Here is a 25157-nt window from a genome sequence, read left to right on the forward strand (position 1 = left end):
GCTTAAAAAATCCCAACTGGCAACCTTGTTTCGCCACCTGCAATACTAAACGAGAACGGTAAGAACCCCCAGAACCCCCACCCCCTGTATACGCCACTGGGGGCAATGGGTAAAGTATAATATTTTTAACTTCCATAAGTAATAAATATTACACTTACAAATAATACTAATATTGGCATTTCGAAATTCCAGGGAGGAGCAAGTGCCACCCCTTGCCCCCCGTGGGGCCGCCCATGCATGCAGAACTAGGTGGCATTTTGAACGTTTCGAACAACTAGTTTCTCATTTTCTTACGTTTTATTTGTTTCACTAACGTTATATTTATCCTGATAGCAAAGAGTTCATTTTTCAAAAACTAGTTTTAGTTGTGACGCTTCTTTAATGTTGAAGTAATTTTAAAGGAAGAGGAGTGGTCCGGTTTGCATCTTTGCTTACAACTTCGATGATGATAAATGGAGACATGTCATCCAGAGTGAAGATACTTCAGACTACTGGAAACTGGTTTCTTACACCAACAACCCGTTCGAGTAAAACCACTTGAGTTTAATATGATGAATTTTCACCTTTTTAATCGTTAAATAACAACCAACAAACGTAGAGATAGCCACTTGTTTTAATAATACAGGAATCTTTGTTGTTTTTTATGTCTTTCTTTTCCTTTGAATGTTGTTCGATGCATGTTTGCGTTTTAGCAAAAGCTGTCTATATTAAGATCAAATGTAAATACTTTTTTTACTATGCATTTAAAATGTGTCCTTTTTATACTCTAACTTTGTTGTTTCCAAATCGTTAAAATTTGCAACATTTTTCTTTGTAGTTAAATATTGATCCGACTCTAATGTGTAACATTATAATTTAATACCAGTAACTGATTTCTAAGCTTATTATACTTTAAGAAACAATTACGATTCCAATTTGTCTTACCGATTGCTGTAGTTCTTTCGTTACTGGGTCATTAAAATATACGCATGCCTACAGTTTAAGTCAAATGAATTTGTTTTATCTTAATAAATACCTTTTTGTGTTGTTTAGCAGTTGTATGTTACGCCATTATTGGGATCAAATGTTAGTAATTTTTAAATACAGCGGGATAATTTAATAGACTATAACAGAATCAGTCGATCCATTAAGGTTTTTCAGCGAGCAACGACAGACTAGAAAAACAACTAACAACTAACTTGGCGGAGCGAGTCAAGAGACAACCATAGCAACGTTGCCTGCTGCATCCTGTTCGTAAAACTAGTCTGAGGTGAGGTTTCAACTTACGACCTGGGTCATGTCTGGAGCGGCGCTATAACAAATTAGCTACCCAGGTATATAACATTGCCTGTGCATCATGTTAGTATAATTGGTCGACTTAATTATAAATAATCTATTGATTCAGTTAGTCTGTCGAAAGATTCATTTAACTAGACTAGATGAATGTCAAACGCCCCTATATACAAAAAGAAGCAATATTAGTTGCAACTTATAACTGCACCAGATTGATATTTTACACGACAAGGGCTTTAAACAAAATCGCAGCTCGTATAACTTTCAAAACTGACCCACTATACATGGAATTGCTAATTGACCGTGTAGGCTAAGAACTCGTTGCATATAATTTTGTAACATACTTTCGTTGGTGTTTAATTAGTTTATTTTAGTTCCAATCTAATTTGGGAAAACTGATTGCAAGTCATATAATAGTTCAAATCTAATGTAACCCACAATATACATAAAATTACTAAATTTCCCTGCGGGGATATTTGTTTTAACATCTGCATATTTTACGGATTTGTTGAAACTAATCATTCCTTGAGGGTAAAATCAAATAACTGCAGGATCAAATGTACCGAAAAATACATTCGGTCGTTAATTTATAACCCACCGGTTCATGAGAGCATTACAGCCGATTTATCACGCTATAGAACAACGGTTCCAACACTAGAATTCGCGACAAAAAAACAGACACAGAGGTAGATGAGACTTCGGAGGCAAAAATGCACGAAAATGACGAAAGTCCCAGTTATTTGAACAAATATCTTCGGTAATTTGAAAATAGAAAAATAATTCTTCACTGAGAAGCTTGTACGGAGGCAGGTATAGATAAAAACGTGCGTAAGTATACGGGGGGTTTACATGAATACATACATATAAGGGGTTGGGTGCAACGGCAGCTAAACCTGAACGCATTTCGCACATCAGCATCAATATTATTAAGGTAGCTTAAAAGCTGAAGGCTTTAATTAACATGAAGAGTATCGTCCACGATCCGATATTATCGTACCCACCTGGTTTGCTGACGCACTAAACGCCACTTATGGCGCGGGTGAGTTTGTGGGGAATTCCCAAGTAAGAGACGCCCACATGTCCGCCCTTACACCGGGAATTCCCCACTTGCATTATGAGCAAGCATGTGCTGTGGTTACTAAATTAAGATGGATTTTATGCAATCCACTCATATTGGTGTCATAATTGATCCACGCGCATTACATGGTTTAAAAATATTTCACAATTTGCTATTACACTTTTACAACTTACATTTTGCCGCCTTAACAGTTTTCAAACAAGTACCGATACAGCATGTGCTGAAGCTGTGGTTCTCGAACTGGGGTCTGCACACTATTTTTATTTTGGGCCAATTGCAAAGCATGCGTGACTTGAATGCAATCTATCCATTCGCATTAACAATATTGATGGAACTTGCCTATTTGTAATAAATTTGGAAATTTGTTTTGTAGTAAGGATGCTTTGCACTTTTTAAATTTGATATCGTTCCGCGAGCTGAAAACGTTTGAGAACCACGCTCAAACATTCGTCTAGTATTACCCACATGTAATCATTTTATTCTAAAAAGTACCTCGGTAGGCATAAGCCTGCAATGCCATATTTGGAAACGTTTTCTGTTTCTTGTTTACGCGCGCGTGTATGTGTGTGTGTGTGTGTCTGTGTGTGTGTGTACGTACGCGTGTATGAGCTTCAAGACTGCAACCTATTGCTGCAAGTCTGCAATCACGTTTTAGGCACGCGGGAAAATAATTATCAGCAATCAACGCCGCATTCTTGACTGTTTAAAACTTCTCGCTACAGGTGTTGCGTTTTTAGTGCATTCGAAGTAGTTACCACGTGGACTTGCTAGAGCAAAGCTAATTTTAACACAAAAAAAGAAATGCAAATTCATTTATTGTGTGAGGTTTAAAAATAAAACCCTTGCATGGACTGACATGCGTTTGCTCAAAGAATAATTTTCCAAGTTGAATGTGAGTCGATTACCAAGAAACAAATTGAATAAAACGAGGTGCAGGCGTGTAGCATTTGGATGAAGTGCTCATTAAAGAACAAATCTTACTCCTAACTAACGAATTCTTAGAGAATTCCCGGTAAGTTAACTGATCAATGTGTATTTTGCTTCCAATATGATTTATTTTTCACCGTTTACTTTATTACCTTAAAAACAGGCCTTAAAATTACTTTTGTTTTGAGGTATTTTGAATTTTAAAATAAAATTGACGCCATTTTGTGTCAAAATTTACCTGGAAAACAATGGCGGGAAATAAAATGCTGGTTTCTTTTTTTGCCTTCCCAAGACGACATTTCATTTTCGTTGGCCTTAAACGATACGTGTGTTTCAAATTTTAGTTTCCTTGATCAAGCGCAAACTATTTTATTTTCACCCTTATCATAGAATGCAATAAAGCCAGTGTTTGATCAAGATCCAAATTCCAGAACTTAATATCAAAAGATATCTACTACCGGTACTTCTGAATTTCCTCTTCTCTACATTGTTGGCTAGTGCTCCTAGCAGCTTACATAATGAGGAATATGTATTTCAGGTAAGTTTTTCAGGTCTACTTAGTATTACTGTAGTTGTGTTTGCTGGTCTAGAATCCTACCACAATCTAAGGCGCTCTTTCACTTATGTACGTGAAAATTAATAAAAAAAAAACTTTCTTCAAATGCCGCATGCCACAACCCATATTGTTTGGGTTAGAGTGTTAGCGTTTGGTTGAGGGTGGGTCAAGTTATTATTAATAATAAACATAATATTACTTGACCCACCCTCACCCAAACGCTAACCCGCGCGGTTTGTATTTCTTGTCTCTCAAACTGCTTGCATTTACCGTTTTTTCGTGAATTCCCTTTTAGTGTTTACAATACTTGTTCTTTTTCTTTCGTTTTTGTGTCGTTTAAATTAGTTTCATAAGAATATTTGAACATGTCGCCTCTGTCCAATACGTGCAGTATACTACGCACCTGTCATAGCTGATAATACATGGTTTTTAATGTTGCAGCTTACAGGTGTTCAAAATCGGCGTTACTCTTGTAATATTTTCATGTTCTTTTATCTTCATTCTTTGCGATTGCGATTTAAATAAAATTTAACCGCCTTTAGGTTTAATGTTGTGCTGAATGGCCGCAAATAATAATCAGCGGAAGAAATACTTTGAGGTTTTTATTGCATACTTAGCAGTCTAGTGTAGCAGCTATGGTTTAGGGCAGGGGTTTCCAACCTGGGCTGAGCCATGAGAAATATCTTTATGCCTACTCCACTACTCCTAAGCTTAATGAAATTGACGTGCCATTGCAGTTGCCTTTCACACAAACATATTGTGAATTTTGGTTTTCCACAATGTTACTTCTGATGACAAAGCAGCGCAGTGCCTTGGATATTCAATGTCTATGTGACTGGCTCTTTCCACCACCAAACCAGCAATTAAGTTTTAAAAGGTTGAAAATATGGGACGCCGTGCATTTCACAAAAATTTTGAGAAGGGACCACGGTGTAAAAAAAGGTAAGGAACCCCTGCTTTAGGAGCTTGTCACTTTTAAATGCTTTGCTCCCAACTTTTGGCACTCCTACTGTACAGGTCGCCTTCTAGGGTTGTAATGGCGTTAAACCCACTATTGAAACGCGCCTGATAATCTAAACGTTTCATACGTTATGTCAAAGCAAAAATGCAAATGGCAAAAGGGTTGCTTTGACTTGCATATGTCTGCTGGTATAAGTTCTAAGTGTTTGCTATCTATATTGTATAGGAACGACGTCAGTGGAAATAAAAGTGTATGCACTGACAGAAAATGCTGTGTAGCACCTTCATTAATCATGCAGTGCACTACAGCTAGCTTGGTTATATGAATCCGTTTATTTTTTGTTTACTATCTTGTAGTTCAGTAGAAGGCTCCGCTGTAGTTTTAGCGTAGTTATGAGCCTCCACTATTATTTGAGTTACACAACACAAGTGTTTAATATTTCGATATAATGTCAATCTTTTGTCGTGTGTTCTAAACAAAATCAGCAGTGTTGTAATGACTCAATGAAAGTCAATGACTTGACTTAAGTAAGTCACTGTTTTTAAATGACTTGACTTGGCTTAAGTCATTTGAACAAATGACTTGGGTTGAAATAAAGCATTTCTTTACGTATTTTAGTTCAGTTATTGTTCATAATCATACGAGTTAAAATTCTAATGGGTTTAACGTTTTATTTTTATGAAAAGGACATGACTTGCTCTAATTATGACTTGACTGGGACTTGACTTGCGCAAATGATGACTTGGACTGGGACTTGACTTGTTATTTATTCGAAAAGACTTGACTTTGACTTAAGTTATTTTACAAATAACTTGACTGGGCCTTAAGTCTTTTCAAAATGACTTGTTTACAACACTGAAAATCAGAATGTAGATTAAAATTACACGGTGTAGGCTACATGACAAATACACAAGTTATGACAAATACACGTTGCCATATTCGTTTTAACCATTCTTGTATTTCAGCACGTGTTCTGCCTAAGAGCGTAACGTTAAAGAGTCCGGACAACAACCGAGCGGCCAAAGCTCTAACTCGAAAAAACGGGTTCCGGTACTTGAAACTACGTATCCGGGAATCGCATATGTGGGCAAAAATCAGCAAGGAAAGTATGGATAAGTTGTTTAATGACCTTTCTAACTCTGTTTCACAGGATACAATGCAAAACTGTATTAATTACGCGGAAGTAAATCGGGAAAATCTCTATCAAAAGTATAGAAAACAACATGACGACAAGTTACAAAAACTTAAAATGGACCCAAGAAATAGACCTGTCAACCAAGGTAATGCTAAGAATTGGGTTAAGAATTTATCTAGCACTCAGCTAACTCCAGCCCAGACGAACGTCCTCTCTCTTGGCTTAAATTTTGCCGTAGCACCTGCCTCAACAAATTTTAGCCTCAATTGAAGGAGGGCTCTGGAGATTACCCCCCGGTGAAGCTAATCTGGTAAGAGGTAAAGTTATTTCAGGTTTAAAATCCCACAAAACAATCGAACCCAACCTCCAACCGGACGAAAAACAAGCCTTAAAAGAGCTCAAAAATAACACAGGTTTGGTAATTCAACGGGCGGACAAAGGTAATGTTACAGTTGTTATGGATAAATCTGAGTACGATAATAAACTTCACAATATGTTGGCAGACAGGGACACTTACTGTCCTGTTACGGTTAATCCTACTAAAGGTATAGAAAAACAACTTAACAGGTACATGCAACGGCTGAAGAAAGAAGAGAAGGTGAACAACTATGAATGGAACCTTCTCAAAAGTTCTGATGCTACATCACCATTACTCTATGGGTCACCCAAAATACACAAACCGGAAATCCCGCTTAGGTCTATTGTTTCATTCATTGGGTCCCCCACGTATAACTTAGCTAAACGTATTTCTTTAATTTTATCCCCTCTTTTAAGTCAAACAGAATATCATGTTAAAAACTCGATTGGTTTCGTTGAAGAAATTACAAATTTCCAAATAAAAGAAGATGAAAGCATGGTCTCGTTCGACGTTGTCTCCCTATTCACCAATGTCCCCGCTAACCTGGCTATACAAGTAGCTAAAGAACGTCTTAACCAAGACAACACACTGGAAAACAGGACCAAGTTTAATATTAATGATATACTAGAAGGGTTAACTATATGCCTAGAATCTACATACCTTAAATTCAAAGGAAAACATTACAAACAGATATTTGGAACAGCTATGGGATCACCGGTTTCAGTAACTGTGGCAAACTTGGTTATGGAGGACATCGAACAACGGGCCATGAATTAATTCCATACCCCCCCGCGAATCTGGCGAAGATGCGTAGATGATACGTTTGTCATAATAAAGACAAACTTGATATACAGCAGTTCCTGGACCACTTGAACAGCTTGGAACCTACCATTAAATTAACTATGGAAACAGAGAACAAATGCTCAATTTCATTCTTGGACTCATTAATCTTCCAAGGTGTTTAGAAAAGTAACGCATTCAGATCGCTACTTGAATTTCAGATCGGACCACCCTTTACAACACAAACGCTCGGTTGTGAGTTCCCTGCTACACCGAGCTTCAAAACTTTGCAGTAACCTTAAGGACGAAGGCAACGAAATTAAACATGTTAAGAAGGCCATGAAATTAAACGGATACCCCGACTGGTTGTTCAAACCTCGTAACAAAACCAACCATTTAACATCTAAAACAGAATCTAAATGTCTGGCCATTATTCCCTACATTCCAGGTCTGGGAGAAAAATTAAAACGCATTTTGAAGGGCCACCACATCTCTACAGCTTTTAAACCAGCCAGAAAAATTGGAAATATTTTACCTTCAACTAAAGATCCAGTCAAACCAGAAAAACGTCAAGGGGCAGTTTATGAGATTCCCTGTGGAGGTTGTTCAGCAACATTCATAGGGGAAACTAAACGTTCCTTTCACACCAGGAAACTCGAACACATGCGTGATGTCCGCCACGAAAAGGCATCCCGGTCAGCTCTGGCAGAGCATGCGGTTGAACTCCGACACGGAATTGATTGGGATAACTGTAAAATTCTAGACTGGGAACCGCACTATTACAAAACACGGTTCATTAAATCATTCCGGATTGACAAATCTCCTAACACCATGAATAAAAAGGATTCATGGTATCCGGCAATCTACTCGTCGTTGTAGCTATACGCAATAGCTGATAAACGCCCGTTGTCCGACGGCGCAGTACTGCACCGGATGACTCCGGCGCGTCACAGCTTATCGCGTACTTCAGCGACGTCTAGAATTATTAATTTTAATCTACGTTTTTTCAAAAAATTTTTTTTACTTCTTAGTATATAAGATGGCTAACGCACTCTCGTTTTAATTATTAACCCTGATGAGGTCAGCTGGTATCTGCTGCCGAAACGTCGGTTTAAACTTCGTTTACACCAGAAGAGCGATTTAAATTTATTTTAATAAACACGTTAAGTAAATGGTGAACATCTGGATATTAAAGCCTATTTGAATTTGCTTTTTAAATTACCCAGTTAATAAAACTAGCATAATCATAAGTAGATTGGTATTGGTTGGTCTTGACATTTGAAGCGTTATTTTCTTGTGACATAGGATTACGTCACAATCAAAACATGAAGTAATATGTAGGCGGCCTTTCCTGCCTTTTCAATTGTGCATCGCAGAGTTTAACAGAGCTTAAGTAATATTATTTTAAGTAGTTTTACAAGGTTTTTTATTACATTGATATGGAGGAATTATCCGTGAACATCTTGATGTGCTGTTACTTGTGTTATACTGCGACTTTTACATATATCGTTATGTCGGTATGCTCCATCGAAAAAAAAAACTATTTAAGTGTTATTGCGTTGAGACCTGAACTACAGAATGATATCTGATAATCCTATAGATATACTTTAAAAAAGGTTTAAAAAAACATGTCAATATAAAACAATAGTTGTGTTTTACTCGTGTACAAAGTGCCTCATGGGAAAAGTATATTCCATTTAAATGTTGAATTTATGGCAAAGTTTATATTTGACTATTGCATGCGAAATTATCGCTTGAACAGTTCGTACCAGAACTTATTATTTATGTAAATAATCGTTTTATTGTGACCAATATTTGTGACCAATAAAACCAAACGGGTTCGTTTTTCACTCAGTGTTGCTGAAGGCTGGTAATACAAAGCAAAATTAGTGATGAGTAAAATTTCTTTAAATTTTCTTTTTTCTTTAAATCTGCGAATGCAATACTAATATATACTACTTTTAATATACATTTGAACTTATTTTACTATTGTCTTCTTTGTGCTTATTCTTGCTTACTTCCTGTTCGCAATACATTAACTGCAGAGAAGTAGGACACAAAAGCTTTGCTGGTAAACTTACGCTTGGTATTTGCAAAAATTGGTTGAGAAACGCTGTTTTAAACAAACCGCCTCGATCAGCTGATTTTAAGCGCGCTGCCGCGTCTCGCTTGAGTAATTACTAGTCAACACACGTTTCACGGTTGAGTGAAAACGTCTGGCAAAATTTCAGTTTCGTTTCAACATCGTGTGAATGTATGGCTTTGTATAACAACGTTTTATTTTTTAAAGGGTTGATTTGCAAGGCAAGGAGTTTGAAACGGCGGAACAATTACTGTACAATGAACAGGTGTTTAGCCTTTAAAGTTACCAAAGTTATCATCTGTATATTTGCAACGACCTGAAACTCACAGAAAACTACTTTTATGTTGATTCTCTACAGTGCTGGTTTAATAATAGTACTAGACGTTGGTTTAAAAGTGAAGTGTCGCAGGAAAGCGTAAAAAATAGAAGCTGGAATCCAAGTTAAGTGCTATACGCATTAGTTACTGCAGAAGTGCGCCTCCACGACTTACGTTGACTTTAGATAGAACTTTGTTGTAAATAATAATTTTATCCAGTAAACTACACAGCGGCAAGACGCCATTGGCGAATTGTGGAATCGTTGATTGGGATTACTTCCTACGTTAAACTATTAGCGCCTTCATTTTCACCACGTCAACTATGCGTTGATGAACAGCATGGAAAAACATTCCTAAGCGAACCCACGACAGTACCGCATTTTATGTCACAAAGACAACATGACGTCACGAAATCTCTGCCGTTTGTAATTCAAGTTAAGCTTAGAATGGAAACATTACAGGCTTAATCGTTTAAAGTTCGCAACTTACGTTGGCTGCAATGCTTTTTTGTCTCACAATGAAGGTAGCCTAATACAGGAAGCAATTTACAACTATTGCCAACATTTTTGGGCATAATGGTTGGAGTTTGGAGTAATACGTGGTAAGAAATAAAAAGCCCATACAGAGGTAGGTAACATTTTGAACGTTTGAAATATCTCATTTGAGTGTATATAAGAAATTACCACTGTGCTATCTGACTCAACTAAATCGAAACTAAACAAACTGCCATTTCATTTCAAAGTGCATACTGTCAGGTCGCTTATAAATTTATTGTAAATTAAAAAAATTCAGCATAGCCCTCTTCAATATCTTACAGCGCAGTAAAAACATGACTGGAATAGGCGTTCACATCGTTGCCCCAATAGTTCGCGTTTTTCCAGCAGCCTCGTGAAACTACATAGCACAAGAGTGACTCCTGTTGGGATTAGCGGAGTCAAATGCCGACTCGATTTGCCAGAACGGCCCAACAAGGAAAACAAAATCGACGTGAAATTATTAACACATTAAGCACAAAGAGACATGGGTCATCTTCTAGAACACGAAAAAAGTTCGGAGCAGTTTGTTGGGCCGATGCAACACATCGATCACCATAACACGTGACTAGGGACAATAGCCGCAGTGGCTTTGACACTATAAAGTAACGACTTCTGTGGATGCTGATTAAGATAGATCTATCCGTTCATTGGTTTTAAGCAGTGGTTCCCAAACTTTTTTGGCTGGTGGCACACTAAAAACATCTTACATTTTTCGCGGCACACTTTTAACAGATCAACAAAAGAATCATTCTACAATCGCCCTTAACACACGACAAACTTTGTGTAAATGTCTCAATATTATTATTTGTAATGGTAGTTCGTGTTTAAGTTGAAAATGATTGCGTGTATGCCTTTTGGTAATGGAAATACTCTATGGGGAATCTACGTGTTTATTGTTTCTCGACAAATTTTTGCATTGATTTTCCTTCTAACGATCTAGATTCTAGACAATCTGCAAATTATATTATTTGAAAAGTTTTGAAAGAATAAAAATGGAAAAGGAATTTGATTCTGGTCATATTGGTGGCCTAATGAAAAAGCTCAACATGTAAGTAACTTTGCAACTGGTACATCGTGAAAAATCTTTAGAAATATGCAAGTTTTAATCTTTCTTCAGACAAAGGCAAAATGGCGACGAAACTTGTGACATTCGGTTGAAATGTGATGGAATGGATTTTTATGCGCACAAACTTATTCTTGCAAATTTGTCCTCATACTTTAACAGATTATTCTTCACTGAGGTAAATTCCTAAATATATTATACTAAGGTGTTTTAGAGTTGTTAAGCTGCTTAATTTTCAAATTTAGATGCAAGAAAAATATCAAGATGTGATTGAGATTTCCGCTGTAAACTCCGCTACATTTGAACAAATATTGAATTTCGCCTACACTGGAAAAATTAAAATAAATCGTGAAAATGTAGATGATGTGCTAAATGCAGCAAACTATTTTTTACTGAAAGGTTAGTAAATAAAACCATGATAAACATATGAATTTAAAAAATTCCCTAAAACTTGTCCGTAATTAGACTATATTCAATTTAATTAACAAGCAACATCTGCATTTAAATGGCTAATTGTTTTTATCAGTAATAAATGCAGTCTATTTAAAAGTATATATGCGCTTAGGTTTATAATATAAAATTATGATTACCAATATTATTGCCTTGTTCCTGGGAAGATTTACTCAATTTTTGTTGCACATTTCTTCTGGAAACATTGGATTACAACAACGCCGTGCAATGTTGGAAAACTGGAGAACAATTGTGCATAGAGACATTGAAAGACACAGCTCAACAATTTATCACCGATAACTTTGCAATGTTAACTGATATTGAGGCTATTAATGCAATGGATAGAACAACATTTGAGGAATTTCTAGCATATAAATCGAAGGATGTAATTGTTTTTTAAAGTTAATTTTTGACATACCAACTTTTCACTTACTTTGTTTAATTTTTAGGCAAAAGGTGAAGAAAAAGCTTTTCAATTTACAGTGGCTTGGGTGAAACATGATTTGGAAGAAAGAAAACATTCATTTCCACAACTTTTTGAATTGATTAATTTTAAGTTACTAAGCCTTTCGTTTTTTTGCTTTGACTTGGCTGGCGAGGTAACTTAATACAAAGTTTGTGTCAATAAATCATTAAAAACTTTATGTCTTTGAAAATTAATTTACCTTTAACATTTCAAGAGTTTGGTTCAGTCATTTCAGGAATGTCTACTTCGATTGGCAAATCACTTGAAGTATTTACATGGACCTCGTAAGTAGCCTAGATTCCTTTAATACCCCTCATTGATTGTGGATAATTATTCATTATTTTATTTTGTTGATTATTATCAGTCAATTACGTTTTTGATATTATGAATCAATAATATCCAGATGAATTTTATATAGTAGATTAATTGAAACTTTTTTTAATAGTTACAAAATGGAGCATTTTGATCATGAATGAAAATTCAACCATCCTAAAAATGTTGGACGTAAATGCAAAAGTTGAAAAAGAAATGGCGGTAAGTTGAAAAATGCAGTCTTTTTTGCACATTTGTTTTCTGTTTTGTGTTGTAATACTTTGCAGATATTAAACGAACCACGACGACAAGCCAGCTTTGCTAATTACAAGAACTACTTATATATGATCGGTGGTTCTAGCGATGAGGAAAACAGAACTGACTCAGTGTTCAGACTGGATGTAAGATCACCAAATAAGGGTTGGGAGAAACAACCTTCAACTCCTACAACACGGCGAAATGCTGGAGTGGCTGTTCTTAACGGTAAACAATGATCACAACGTTTACTTCTCAGATTACAACAAATCCCTAAAGTAAAATCAATGCCTCAATATAATTATGAAACAGAGTAGGGCATATATTTCGATATACGTACAGTAGATATGCATGTGAATGGGCACCGTCTAGTATCTATATCTTAAATCAGTGGACAGTGGTGTGTAACCAGCGGCCCGCACATGCAAATGGACTATGTTGCCTGTGAAAGGCTGGAGTTTAGTCTGGCAACTACATTTGTATTGTATATTTAAATAAGTTAGGTGTATCGCTTAGTCATTTGGTCAAGCTTACATCTGCATTTCTACCGAGAATATCAGGACAAAATTATGTTTTGTATGTTGTTGCACAATTAGGATTGTACTTAGTAATTCCCGTGGTTGTAAATGTAATATTTGTTCAAACGGACATGAGTGGGCATTTTTCTAAACTATAAGTGTACCGGTATACGAATTTCTTCATCGAACTAAAACACCTGTAGAATGCACTTTAGATCGTTTGCACTTCAGCTGAATAAAATAGGTAAGAACTGCGTTTGGCTCGCGCTCTAATTGAATACACACATTTGACACGTCGGTTTAAAAGTTTACATACCCCTGTATTAAATACACAATACCTACACATTATACATATTCTCTTTGATTTCCAACATTTCTAATTCCAGTACGAAACCAAATATTGCCTTAGCGGGAGCGATACAAAAAAAAACATACAGCACAGAAAAATGCCACACTGTGGAAAGCTCTTCAATAACAGGTTTTATAATGCAATCAGAAGCTTAGCACAGAATTATCTGCAAAACATAATTTGTAACATATTGAAGGAGGCTTTCATTGATTTACCTAAAGAAGCATTTGACAATAAATGAATATACAACGTTTCTCTACAGGTGAGTTGTTTGTGTTCGGTGGTTATTCACAGGATGATGGAAGTTGGACCTGGGTGACACCTTTTAAACTCAAACCTGACGAAGAGGGAAGTGAATGGATAGAAATGAAAGATTGTACAAAGGCCTGCCATTACCTTGTCGCCTGCAAAGGTAAAGTTAAACTTGTTTATTTTGCTCCTTATGTGTAATTTATCTAACAAGTGTTTTTACTTGACTGATGACCGATTTTACTACTAGCAAAATCTAGAAGTCTGCGTTTTACGCGATTTGAACACTTTTACCCGACTTAACCCATTTTCAATCACTTCCATACACATTATATGAAAGCATTGTCAAGGTTATTCTATGTGAATAGTGTTTTTCTCAATGTTGGATCCAGGGTTTAAGCCACTTAGATTTTAACATTAAATGGGAGAGAATGGAAAATCTTTTAAACATTTTTGTTGTTCTGGTATTGCAATATTTATGTCATGATGGCATCCACGCCAAATTAACCATTTTGCATATTTCTACTCTTAAGCGACCTTAACATGTAAAAAGTAAGAATCTGCTGCGTAAATGTAACAAGGTTTACCAATTGGCTAATTTGGTTCTTACTGTTGAAATAATGGCGATAATACTGGAGTCTATTAAACTATGTTTTAATCCTTATAATATCCAACTCGTTTCAGACATGTTATACGCTCTGCATTATGGCAACCTAACATGTGAGAAATACGACCCTATTACTGAAACACCAACATTAATCCACAATCTACCAGTTGGTTGTGTAAAGCTTGTGGCAATGGAGGGTCAGTTGTATGTGATTTGTAAGGGTGAGTTTATTTTTACATATATTACACTCGAAACAAAGCTCGGTATGTTTAATACATCACTATAAGTAAGTTATATTCCGTTTAGATTTCCTAAGTTCCTAAAGTATGTCGTACAACATAAAACCGTAAATAAAATACCGGTAACATAGTATTTAAATTACGCAACAAGCAGAAACACAAAAATTTTGTAATCACAATATTATTTAATGAAACTCTATTTGTTTCCTCTTACGTATCGTGGTAAAAATGTTGTTTTTTTTTGCAATTTTTAACCTATTTTACTTTGTAGAGGTCACCAAGTTGACCTTGAAGAAGTACGAACCAGAGAGCGGTGATTCGAGTGACGTCTTTGAAAAAGATGACGTAGATGAGTTTCGTGACGCTTGCATAGCTCATGGGGAGTTTGTGGTTTCATATGAAAGGTGAGAAACTTGATGATTGTTTTGTGATATTTCTGTTGGTTATTTAGAACGAATCCAACATGAAAATTTAAACAATGTGATGCATGTTGTTATACTAAATGTTTACCTCTAGTGTTTATTTATTGTAATTAAGTGATTTACTCTACAGTTCTTTTGGTACTTGGATCACTAATAATAGATAAAACTACAAATTTATAAAAGAGTAATTCCCAAACTGTGCAAAGTTCACTTACTATAGGGTCGGAACCTACGGTTATGGAGTTCGACCGTTGTACTAATTTCAAACCCTGTGTTTTGTTTTTGCACTCTAAGCCTTAAAAAGAGCTGTATTCAGTCTTACTGCTCTCTTTGAAAATATAACCGAGTATAAACTGCATCAATTTAAAAATTCGTAACACCAAGATGATAACATAATTTGAATACAAATGTCCAAAACTTAAACATTGTAAGGCTGATAGTATCGTTTGCCATTAATGCCAAAAGTTACACCGTTTTTTCCAGTGTCAAAAATACTTCACAAAAACGTATAATTTACTAGTTGGGATTGCAGGACCACTGCCATGAATGATCACGACCGCAACGTTTCATTTAAAATCACAACCTTTAAGCATAACTGAGAAGTTTAACAGAGTTGTGCATAGATAAGTTGGACTTCAGATGAAATCAGGGTGTTTATTGTTATTAGCACGGCAGTGCCATCTTGTGTCCGTTCATATATTTTGACGTATCTTCTTTACCAAATATTTTTATCTTTTCACGCAGTCTTCAGATGGTGAAAGTGTATTCATACAACTTTGAGAAGAAGGAATGGAGGTTTATTGCTGAGAGTAGCGACCTTTCAAACTACTGTAAACTAATTCCCCTTAATTCTGATCCGTTTGACTATTAAGTGATCTACATGGAACACCTTGTATCTATAAATCATTTGTACATATATAAATAACCCAAGATGTTTTGCTTTTGCATTTTGTATTTTTTATAATGTATATAGCGTTAGTGTATCTTTGTTGTAAACAGGGCGGCCGCGGGATCGATGCAAATAACCCGAGTCTGCCTCCTACCAAATGTGCGATTTCGTCGAGTCCAGAGTCTGGCTCCGACTATATTCTGTATTTCAATACTTTACGTAACCAAACTAAGGTGGGTATTCAACAATCCACTCGTAAAGTTGTCACATATCTCATCCACCCTAAATAAAAGAATGGAAAAGTTTAATATGCTATTCCACCTTTACAATTTACAGTTTGCGGCCTTATTAGTTTCGAAATTCTGCACTGTGCATGCGCACTTAGGGACTCGGGTAGTCTTAAGTAGTGAAACAAACCGACTCTGCCGACTCCCGAGTCTTATTCCGCAGTTCTGGTTGTACATTGCTACGCTTTTTTCATTTGAAAGTCGATATACTTAATAAGTGCAAAACTAACAAACGTGTTTACAATTTTGTCGTTAACTATTTCAAAAACCTAGTTCTATAGGATTGATTTGAAGTCTAGAATATTTAAAACCAACAAGGTATTTTTATTTAAAAGAAAAGGAATGTTAAGGTCATAGCGTTCATTTGTTATATACTCTACTTTAAACTAAATATTGTTTTCAAGAAGCAACTGTGTTGTGTAGTCTAGCGTTAAGTTGTTACGAATGCGTTTCTTTCCAATTTTTCTCACCTTATTTCGGAATATTTATTATTTTGCTTTTTTAACATTAATCGGAAAATTATGTATATTGCGTGTAGAACCGATATAAAACTTTCCTCAAAATAAATGTTGATAGAATCATCCGTAAATACCATGGACACACTAATGCGTTACACGCTAACATTTTATGCCAGTCGCTATAAACATACAATATATGCGCGTTACAAGTGTTTACAATGCCTTGAAGTGCATTCGAGTGACGATGTTTCGGAGAAAGTAATTTTCTCCTTACACGATCAGCTGTTGTTGTTGACTATTTTAAATCTTACACTTTCTGCTGAATTCAAAGTACAATTTGAAGGCTAAGTGACAAAATATGGGAAATTCCTTTGTTTTGTCATAGGTGAAATATTAAACCTGTTGATTGATTATTGTTGAGTATGTTAGTTGTATCAACATTGGCACCACAACACTGTGACGTTAGAAATACTAGGAGTGCAGAATACAGGTGTGTTGCTCTAGGTCAAACGGACTCCAGCCATAAGACCGAAATAAGAACAACATCAACGTCGGAACAAAACCATAGTTCGGAATAAGACCAAAATAGGACTATATACCTAATAGTCGCAATACTGTCTAAATCAGAAATTGAGCGGCGCCCCAACGGCGCCGGTCGAACTGGTGCATCCAAACGTCTACACCAAAATAGCCGAATCCGGACCGACGGCCACCGATCGTCCTACACCCTCTACCTACCGTTTCAGGTGTATTTTGGCCTTTTAAACCTTATTTCGATGAATTTAGGCCTTATTCCAACATATTTAGGTCTTATTGAGATCTTATTATGTGGTGGATATTACTATGTATTTGGCTTTATTATGTTTTTGGTATCAATGCTATGGTATTACAGATTATTTTGCTTTAGATTTTGTTGTCTTGTAGGATAACGCCGTCCACAACTAAATAATAACACTAAGCTATTCAAAAATAACTTGCCGCCCACTAAAAATGACTCTGCATCCCACAATTGCCGACCACTGAAGTACATGAAGAATTAAATTCATAATACTTTCCCAAAGTAGTGTAATTGCACCGTTTCATTGTCAATATGACCACTATTATTTTCACAGTGGCTCAAGGCCAGCTATAATATGCTATCAGTTTCTCTCAAAACCTGCAGAATTTGTAACACAAAATGACTTAATCGACAAAAATAATCCAAACAACATCAACAAATAAATACATAAAAAAGTCAAACTTTTAACCTACGTGTCGAAACATCTTCCCAGAGGACAAGTGTTTACAGGGTTAGATCCATGAGTTATAGTTCCTATTGTGTGTTCCCAGGTCAAACATACAGCAACGCAAGTAGCACAATACAGCAATAACTCTAACATACAACACCGTATTACTGATTCAGTCGCATTTTCCACGTTATTATAGGCCCTGGTCAAATAATTAGGCAGATGTTGTTTAAGGGCGTTGAAAGCGTTCACCTGAAATGAGAAACCTGTCAAGTAGTTTATCAGCTTGGGATTCAAGACCAACATCGGGTACTAGCTACAAATATTTATTCCAACCAATATATCAATCTATGTGGTCAATAGTTCATGCTTTGCTATTATGGAATTTAAACTAAAGAGAAGACATATTAAGTGCGTGGTGATTGATCGGCTTTGCTTTACATGACGATGCTTTGGATACAAATAGTAAAGAGAAGTGATGAACGGAAATGTGGAGGTGCGATTTAGTGACGTCACGCTCTGACAACGCTATGAAGTTTTTAAAAGAGGAACTAAATTAGCTGCCAGTTTAGTTAAGCCGGTAAAAAGAACATACAGCAGCAGTAAGTGCGTATTAGCTTTAAAATTATTGAAATATTAGTTTTGAAAACTAAAGCATAATGGAAAGGGATTTTGATTCTGGTCATGTGAGCGACCTAATGAAAAAGCTCAACATGTAAGTAGCCCTACAACCAATACATTGTAACAGTTTGTATAAAATAAGCAAGTTTTCTGCTGTCTTTCCAGACAAAGGCAAAATGGCGACGAAACTTGTGACATTCGATTGAAATGTGATGGAAAGGATTTTTATGCGCACAAAAGTATTCTTGCAAATTTGTCAGAATACTTCAACAGGCTATTCTTCGCTAAGGTAAATTCCTCCATATATTTTGCAGGGATTTGAGAGATTTTCAACTTATTGTTTTTCCAAACTTAGATGCAGGAAAAGTTCCAAGATGTTATTGAAGTGTCTGCGGTAAACTCCGCTACATTTGAGCTAATATTGAATTTTGCCTACACTGGAAAAATTACGATAAACCGTGTAAATGTTGAAGATGTACTGAATTTCTTTAAATCATGAAAATGCATTAACGAATAAATTTATCGAGTTTTTTATAAGATTTTATCACATTTTTTCATCATGGTCATGGACGACGCCGTCTGAATTCAAATTTTTAACATAGCAAACGCAGCATTTTGCGCCTCACGCGAACCCTTTATTGCTTTTTTCGTAAATGTAATTAGACCTATGGTCAATTACCAAAATATCCTAGGCCCTTGATTAACAGTAGTTACAGTTGTTAAGATGAACTGCTCAAAAAGTATGCGTTTAAACTCCATAATTGACTGTTGAATTTATTTAGGTTTTTTTCGATCCCTGGTTTATTCCATAACAGAAGATAAAAAAGTTGCCGTGACGGAAAGAACCAGATAATCCTATTTTGGTGACTAGGGGTTTTGTAGAAAGTAAATACAAAGTGTAGAAGCGGACACAAGAAGAAGGCGATCAATAAGATAAAAAAAATATTCGGTTTGGCACATTAAGACATCACTAGACAGTAATTGCTTCCTTCAGGAAACTGTATTTGATATATGCACTTAAATAAGCTCTATCAGGTCAAAATCGGCTTTTGAAATGGCAATAAAATATTATTAAAATACCAAACATAAAACTCACTAATATTCATTATTTATTGAAAAGGTATACTTGATTTTTGTTGCACATTTCTTCTGGAAACATTGGATTGTAGCAACGCCGTACAATGTTGGAAAAGTGGAAAACGACTCGACATTGAAGTTTTAAAAGAAACTGCTCAACAATTTATAACTGATAACTTTGCCATGTTAACGTATATTGAGGCTATTAATACAATGGATAGAACAACATTTGAGGAATTTCTACAAGCAAAATCAAAGAATGTAAACATTTTGTAATAATTGATTTATATATTTGTTTAAATGACACGAACTGTGACTTACATTGTAAAATTTTCAGGCAAAAGGTGAAGAAAGAGCTTTTCAATTCACAGTGGCTTGGGTCAAATACGATTTGGAAGAAAGAAGACATTTATTTCCACAACTTTTTGAATTGATTAATTTTAAGTTACTAAGCCTTTCGTTTTTTTGCTTTGACTTGGCTGGCGAGGTAACTTAATACAAAGTTTGTGTCAATAAATCATTAAAGCTTTATGTCTTTGAAAATTAATTTACCTTTAACATTTCAAGAGTTTGGTTCAGTCATTTCAGGAATGTCTACTTTGTAGAAGCCATTTTGTCATATTGTGTTTACACAGAGAATTTTTGTTTTTAATCGATGTGTCGTAACGGAAAATTTTCAGTAAAAATCTATGGCCTAAATTCTTTGTAACCATATTCTAATGTTTACGTTACTCCTTGCAGCCAATGTGCAAACGATAAGCGGAAAGTTTTCGGTAAAATTCCGTTACGTAGATTTCTTGCAACCACATAATATTTGCAGCGAATTTGCAAAATTCAAATTGCTGACACCAATTTTTATGCGTCAAGGTATTTACATCCGTTTTTTTTTGTATATGTTTCAAAACACCGCGGTCTGAACATTAGTCGGTTTCCCCGGTTGTGTGATTTTCAAACTGTTGACATTTTAACTGGAGGCAGAGGCTGTTTCGCAATCGCATTTTGACGTAAAATTTGTATGTTTCGCGTCAGAAATAAGTGTGAAAAAGGTTTAGACCACGCCTTGTTATCACGTGATATTTTGTTAAGTATTATAAGAATTAATGACGTAAATCTTTCTTTATCGCAGAAATTTTCTTAACTGATTCTCGTCTATAAATAGCGTGTTCAATCAATATAAACCAGAGGGAGAGATAGAGGCTTTTATAGCTTCTACTCAGACAGCAAACTTGAGTGCTTTTGTGACTGAACCAGTATCAACCAGTATCAACCAGTATCACCCAGTACTGCCTAGTGCAGAGAGGCTTTTACAGCTTCTACTGAGACAGCAAAATTGACTGTTCATGTATCTGAACTAAAGGAAAGAATTGGACCTGTCTGGCCTCACGAAGACAGGCCATCTCAAATCTTGTAGGAGTGTGGTCGATTCATCTTGGCAATTATATAAATGAAGACTCATTAATCGGACGCATACCTCCACAAATTGATGCCCGCGTGTGACGAACGAACCACCTGCAAACTACTTTCCCAAGAAGACTGAAGAAACGAAGTTCAAAGAAAAAAATATGTGCCTTAATCTGTATGGACCACCTACAAACGGCCGCCTAAAAACTGTCATGTTTGGAACTTGCAAGAAGCCAGCTTTAGAAGAAATTAATCTCATCGCAAGATACGTGAAGAGACGCTCCATAGCGTCAGCAAAGCATTTGCTTGGAATTCGAAACACGAAATACAAACAAGCGTTGCCGATAAAGACATCACCACTGTTTGGAATCATGGAAAACGAAACGGAATTATGGATTTCACAATAACTGATTCTGCCTAGTTTATCAGGTGAAAATCTATTATACTTTTAATATATATGTATATAATTATTAAAATACCGACCGAAAGGTCTGTAAATTGTTTATGCGACATTTTTTTGAGCCATTCAAATGTGTCCAAATTTTGCCCGCGTCAAAGCACGCGTAGCGGAAATACTTCGTAAAAGCATAGTGATGTCATTCACAAGCGAAAAATATGTTTCAACTCGTGTAAGTCTATAAACACGACTTTAGGGATAAAACCCTGCTCGCTTTCGTAATGTGTTAAATGTTTTATGTAAATATTTTCAATGCATCGCTTGCCTTCGTGCTTTTCAAATGCAACCCCAATTAAATAGGCGTAAATCAAACAACTTCCGTAACGGCACTCTACGTGGAAACTGAACTCGTTTCCAACCGCATTTTCCCTTCCTAAAACAAACAGCGTTTCTATAAACGGATCCGCAGCTACTTATAAAACGCAAGCCAGTCAAAATGACTAATTTTAAGTGTACACTTCTATACGTCTAATATATTATATCTCATGAACCATTTTGTGAAACTCACTCGCAAAAGCTTACTATTTTAACAAGGATTGCCAGTACGCGTTAAGACACTTGACCCTACCTAAAAAGTAGCTTGTTCATCTGTAAACTTACGCTCAAGGCGTGCCTGGCTTACAAGGCTTAGTTGCCACTCGATCGCTTTTGAATATGTTGGTAAGCTAGCAACCGACAAAACCCATTAGCGGTGTTTCCGTAAGTTATCGCTTTTCAACGCCGGTACTTAATCCCTCCAAGCGAAATGTAAAGCAAAAATTCTACGTTTCCAGATAAATTTCACTTATTTTTTCAAAAGAATACATAGCATACGCATTAGTTCTCAGCGAGTGCTATAAATGTATTCCGCAAGTTACCAATGATATTCGGTAGCGTCAAATATCCTATAGCTTGCTAGGTCACGAGTTTTCATCGCTAACGTGTTGTTGCTACGTTGACCCTAAATATATCATGGTGGTTAATTCTACCATTTCCACGATAAGAAAATCCCCTTATCCGACCAAGACCTATATGCGGTCGCAATTACAAAATAGCTGGATAGAATTTCCAACAACGCCTGTCCTACTTCACAAACCCTAGAGTTGCCACGCCAAAATGAAGTTATGATAAACTTCGACTAGCCAGTCGAATGACGATAACCAATTTCAATGAAAATGCACGTTGCTCGCGAAATGCCCCACAAATGTTCACTTGTTGCAAAATTGTTATAACTATAATCATTGTATGTATCGCTTTTGAAGCGAAGAAATGTAAAAATGTTACCATTATGTATAAGTTACTCTATGTATCGCGTATATTGTAAATTAAATAACCATGTAATAGCTATAAAGTATATGTCATTGTATGAATCGCAAAGAATATAAATTTAAATGAATATATTGCAATAATTAATTGTCTCAAACTTTAAGTGTAACCTGTCGCGCCTATATATATATAAGTATAAAAAATATGTGTGTCTATAACCAAAATGTTAATAACCTAAGTTTGAAGTGTTGCAATAAAAATGTTCAAGACATACGAACACACATCTGCCGAAAAATATTTCGCATTTTTCAGAATACAAAAGCACGTTGGACAGCGAAAGGTCACAGCACAGCGCAGCGCACAATGAATGGCTTTCCGGTGACGTCAAAATTACAACGCACCAAACAGGGAGTTTCCCCTGCTGCCGCACAGATCGCCTGAAAAGCTCAATCCACAGCAATGCAATGGTGTGTCAAGCACACAACAATTTCGAGCAACTCAGCGAACGCTGACATCAAAGTCCTCGGTTGCTAATTCAGGCACCAAAGAGAAAACTTTCTCGAGGAATCAGGAATCTGACTAAAACAATTGCGCAAATGCGTTATGTGATCGAACAATTTTCGCGTCCACGTGTCCACACACATTTCACAAACAAATAACCAGCTTTTAATATGCAAGCTGTTCCAAAATCTAGCGTGGGAATATTTGTAGAAGCCATTTTGTCATATTGTGTTTACACAGAGAATTTTTGTTTTTAATCGATGTGTCGTAACGGAAAATTTTCAGTAAAAATCTATGGCCTAAATTCTTTGTAACCATATTCTAATGTTTACGTTACTCCTTGCAGCCAATGTGCAAACGATAAGCGGAAAGTAATTACCGTGGTTGTAAAGCTAATATTTGTTCAAACGGACATGAGTGGACATCTTTCTAAACTATAAGTGTACCGGTATACGAATCTCCTCATCGGAGTAAAACACCTGTAGAATGCAGTTTAGATCGTTTGCACTTCAGCTGAAGCTGAATAGATAAGAACTGCGTTTGGCTTGCGGTTTAATCCGAATACACATATTTGACACTTCGGTTCAAAAGGGTACACACCACTGTATTAAATACACAAAAACCTACACATTATACATATTCTCTTTAAAGCCAGGTTTTATAATGCAACCAGAAGCTTAGCACAGAATTATCTGCAAAACATAATTTGTAACATATTGAAGGAGGCTTTCATTGATTTATCTAAAGAAGCATTTGACAATAAATAAATGTACAACGTTTCTCTGCAGGAGTGTTGTTTGTGTTCGGTGGTTATTCACAGGATGATGAAAGTAAGACCTGGGTGACACCCAGAAAACTTAAACCTGACGAAGAGGGAAGTGAATGAATAAAAATGAAAAATTGTACAAAGGGCTCCCTTGACCTTGTCGCCTGCAAAGGTAAATAATTTGATTTTATAAGTAATTTATCGAACAAGTGTTATTACTTATTTTTCTGGACGACTTACTTTTACTGAGAACTAAAAAAAATGTAGAATCCTGCCAACACTTTTACCCGGTTAAACCCAATTCCAATAACTAGGTCATAACTTCGTTAGTCGGGCTCCGGTGTAAACTCAAATAAGGAAAGTGACGGGGATTTTGGTTTGAGGGAGAGTATAAAATTAATTTTTTCAGAGATGACGTCATAAGTTAACGTCATTAAAAAGTGACGTTAAGAAACTTGATGTTCTGGTTAAACTCGTGCGCAAAAGTGTAAAAAAGGTTTAAATCATCTCACCGAGACAAAGCGTTTGCGAAACACTTGCGATTATAAGTTTCAAAATTCCATATATTTACTTAGAGAGGCGACGTGGTGTATTAGGCATTATCGAGATTAATTTAACAAATAAGTTTTGAGTCATTTAACAGCAGCTCAATTGTTCCAAAAAAGCTCAAAAGTTATACAATGCGTTTATCTTGTTAAACTTTCATGTTGGAGAGGTGATAATTTGGATTTAACAGTCATATTAGATTCTGGCAAAAAGCAAAAAAGTACATTAAATATATGAATTTAGCAGAATTTAACGTTTTGAGTCTACGCGTCTATAGCCTATGATCATATACATCAGGGGTCGGCAACCCTTGGCACACGTGCCACTTTTGGCACGCCAAATGATTTAACGTTATATCATTTTAATAAGAAAGTTCAACCTATCACATTATTAACATTATTGTTACATCATTAACACTAGCGCTAACTAAATGGTTACACACATTTCCAGTTCGTGACCCGGTTAGCGTCTTAACTGTTATATTTAACATTATTTTTTGTTAGCGTTAAAATTGTTGTTTGCACTAACCGTTCAAATTCCGTCACAATGCCCCAAACAATAGCGATGTTTGCAATACATTCTACATTAAAAGTAAGCACGTGTGTTTTTGTGCGACTGAGAAACCAAGCTATAAGCGAAACTGATATCGTAGTTAAAATAAACCCGAGTTCGACTCTCGAGTCCGACTCCGGTCAAATGTGCGATTTTGTCGAGTCTCGAGTCCGACCCTAACTACGGCCTGTATTACGC

At 36.0% G+C, this 25157-nt stretch overlaps 2 protein-coding genes across 2 annotated transcripts; both read left to right on the top strand.

The window, feature by feature from the left end:
- The first annotated feature begins 10943 nt into the window (after positions 1–10943).
- Positions 10944–16569, top strand: LOC146165580 (kelch-like protein 28). Its single transcript, XM_083382662.1, has 12 exons — positions 10944–11051; positions 11121–11244; positions 11312–11465; positions 11684–11901; positions 11966–12115; positions 12197–12266; positions 12428–12516; positions 12582–12777; positions 13679–13828; positions 14350–14493; positions 14783–14915; positions 15678–16569. Exons 1-12 carry the CDS (start codon positions 10996–10998, stop codon positions 15802–15804), a joined length of 1611 nt encoding a protein of 536 aa, XP_083238788.1. The 5' UTR covers positions 10944–10995; the 3' UTR covers positions 15805–16569.
- A 1803-nt stretch (positions 16570–18372) lies between these two features.
- LOC146165581 (zinc finger and BTB domain-containing protein 7A-like) lies at positions 18373–18913 on the top strand. Its single transcript, XM_083380977.1, has 3 exons — positions 18373–18508; positions 18580–18703; positions 18770–18913. Exons 1-3 carry the CDS (start codon positions 18453–18455, stop codon positions 18911–18913), a joined length of 324 nt encoding a protein of 107 aa, XP_083237103.1. The 5' UTR covers positions 18373–18452.
- The last annotated feature ends 6244 nt before the right edge of the window (positions 18914–25157 follow it).

This window comes from Ascidiella aspersa, chromosome 2, assembly GCF_963924565.1.
Source record: "Ascidiella aspersa chromosome 2, kaAscAspe10.2, whole genome shotgun sequence".
Classification (NCBI taxonomy): Eukaryota; Metazoa; Chordata; class Ascidiacea; order Phlebobranchia; family Ascidiidae; genus Ascidiella; species Ascidiella aspersa.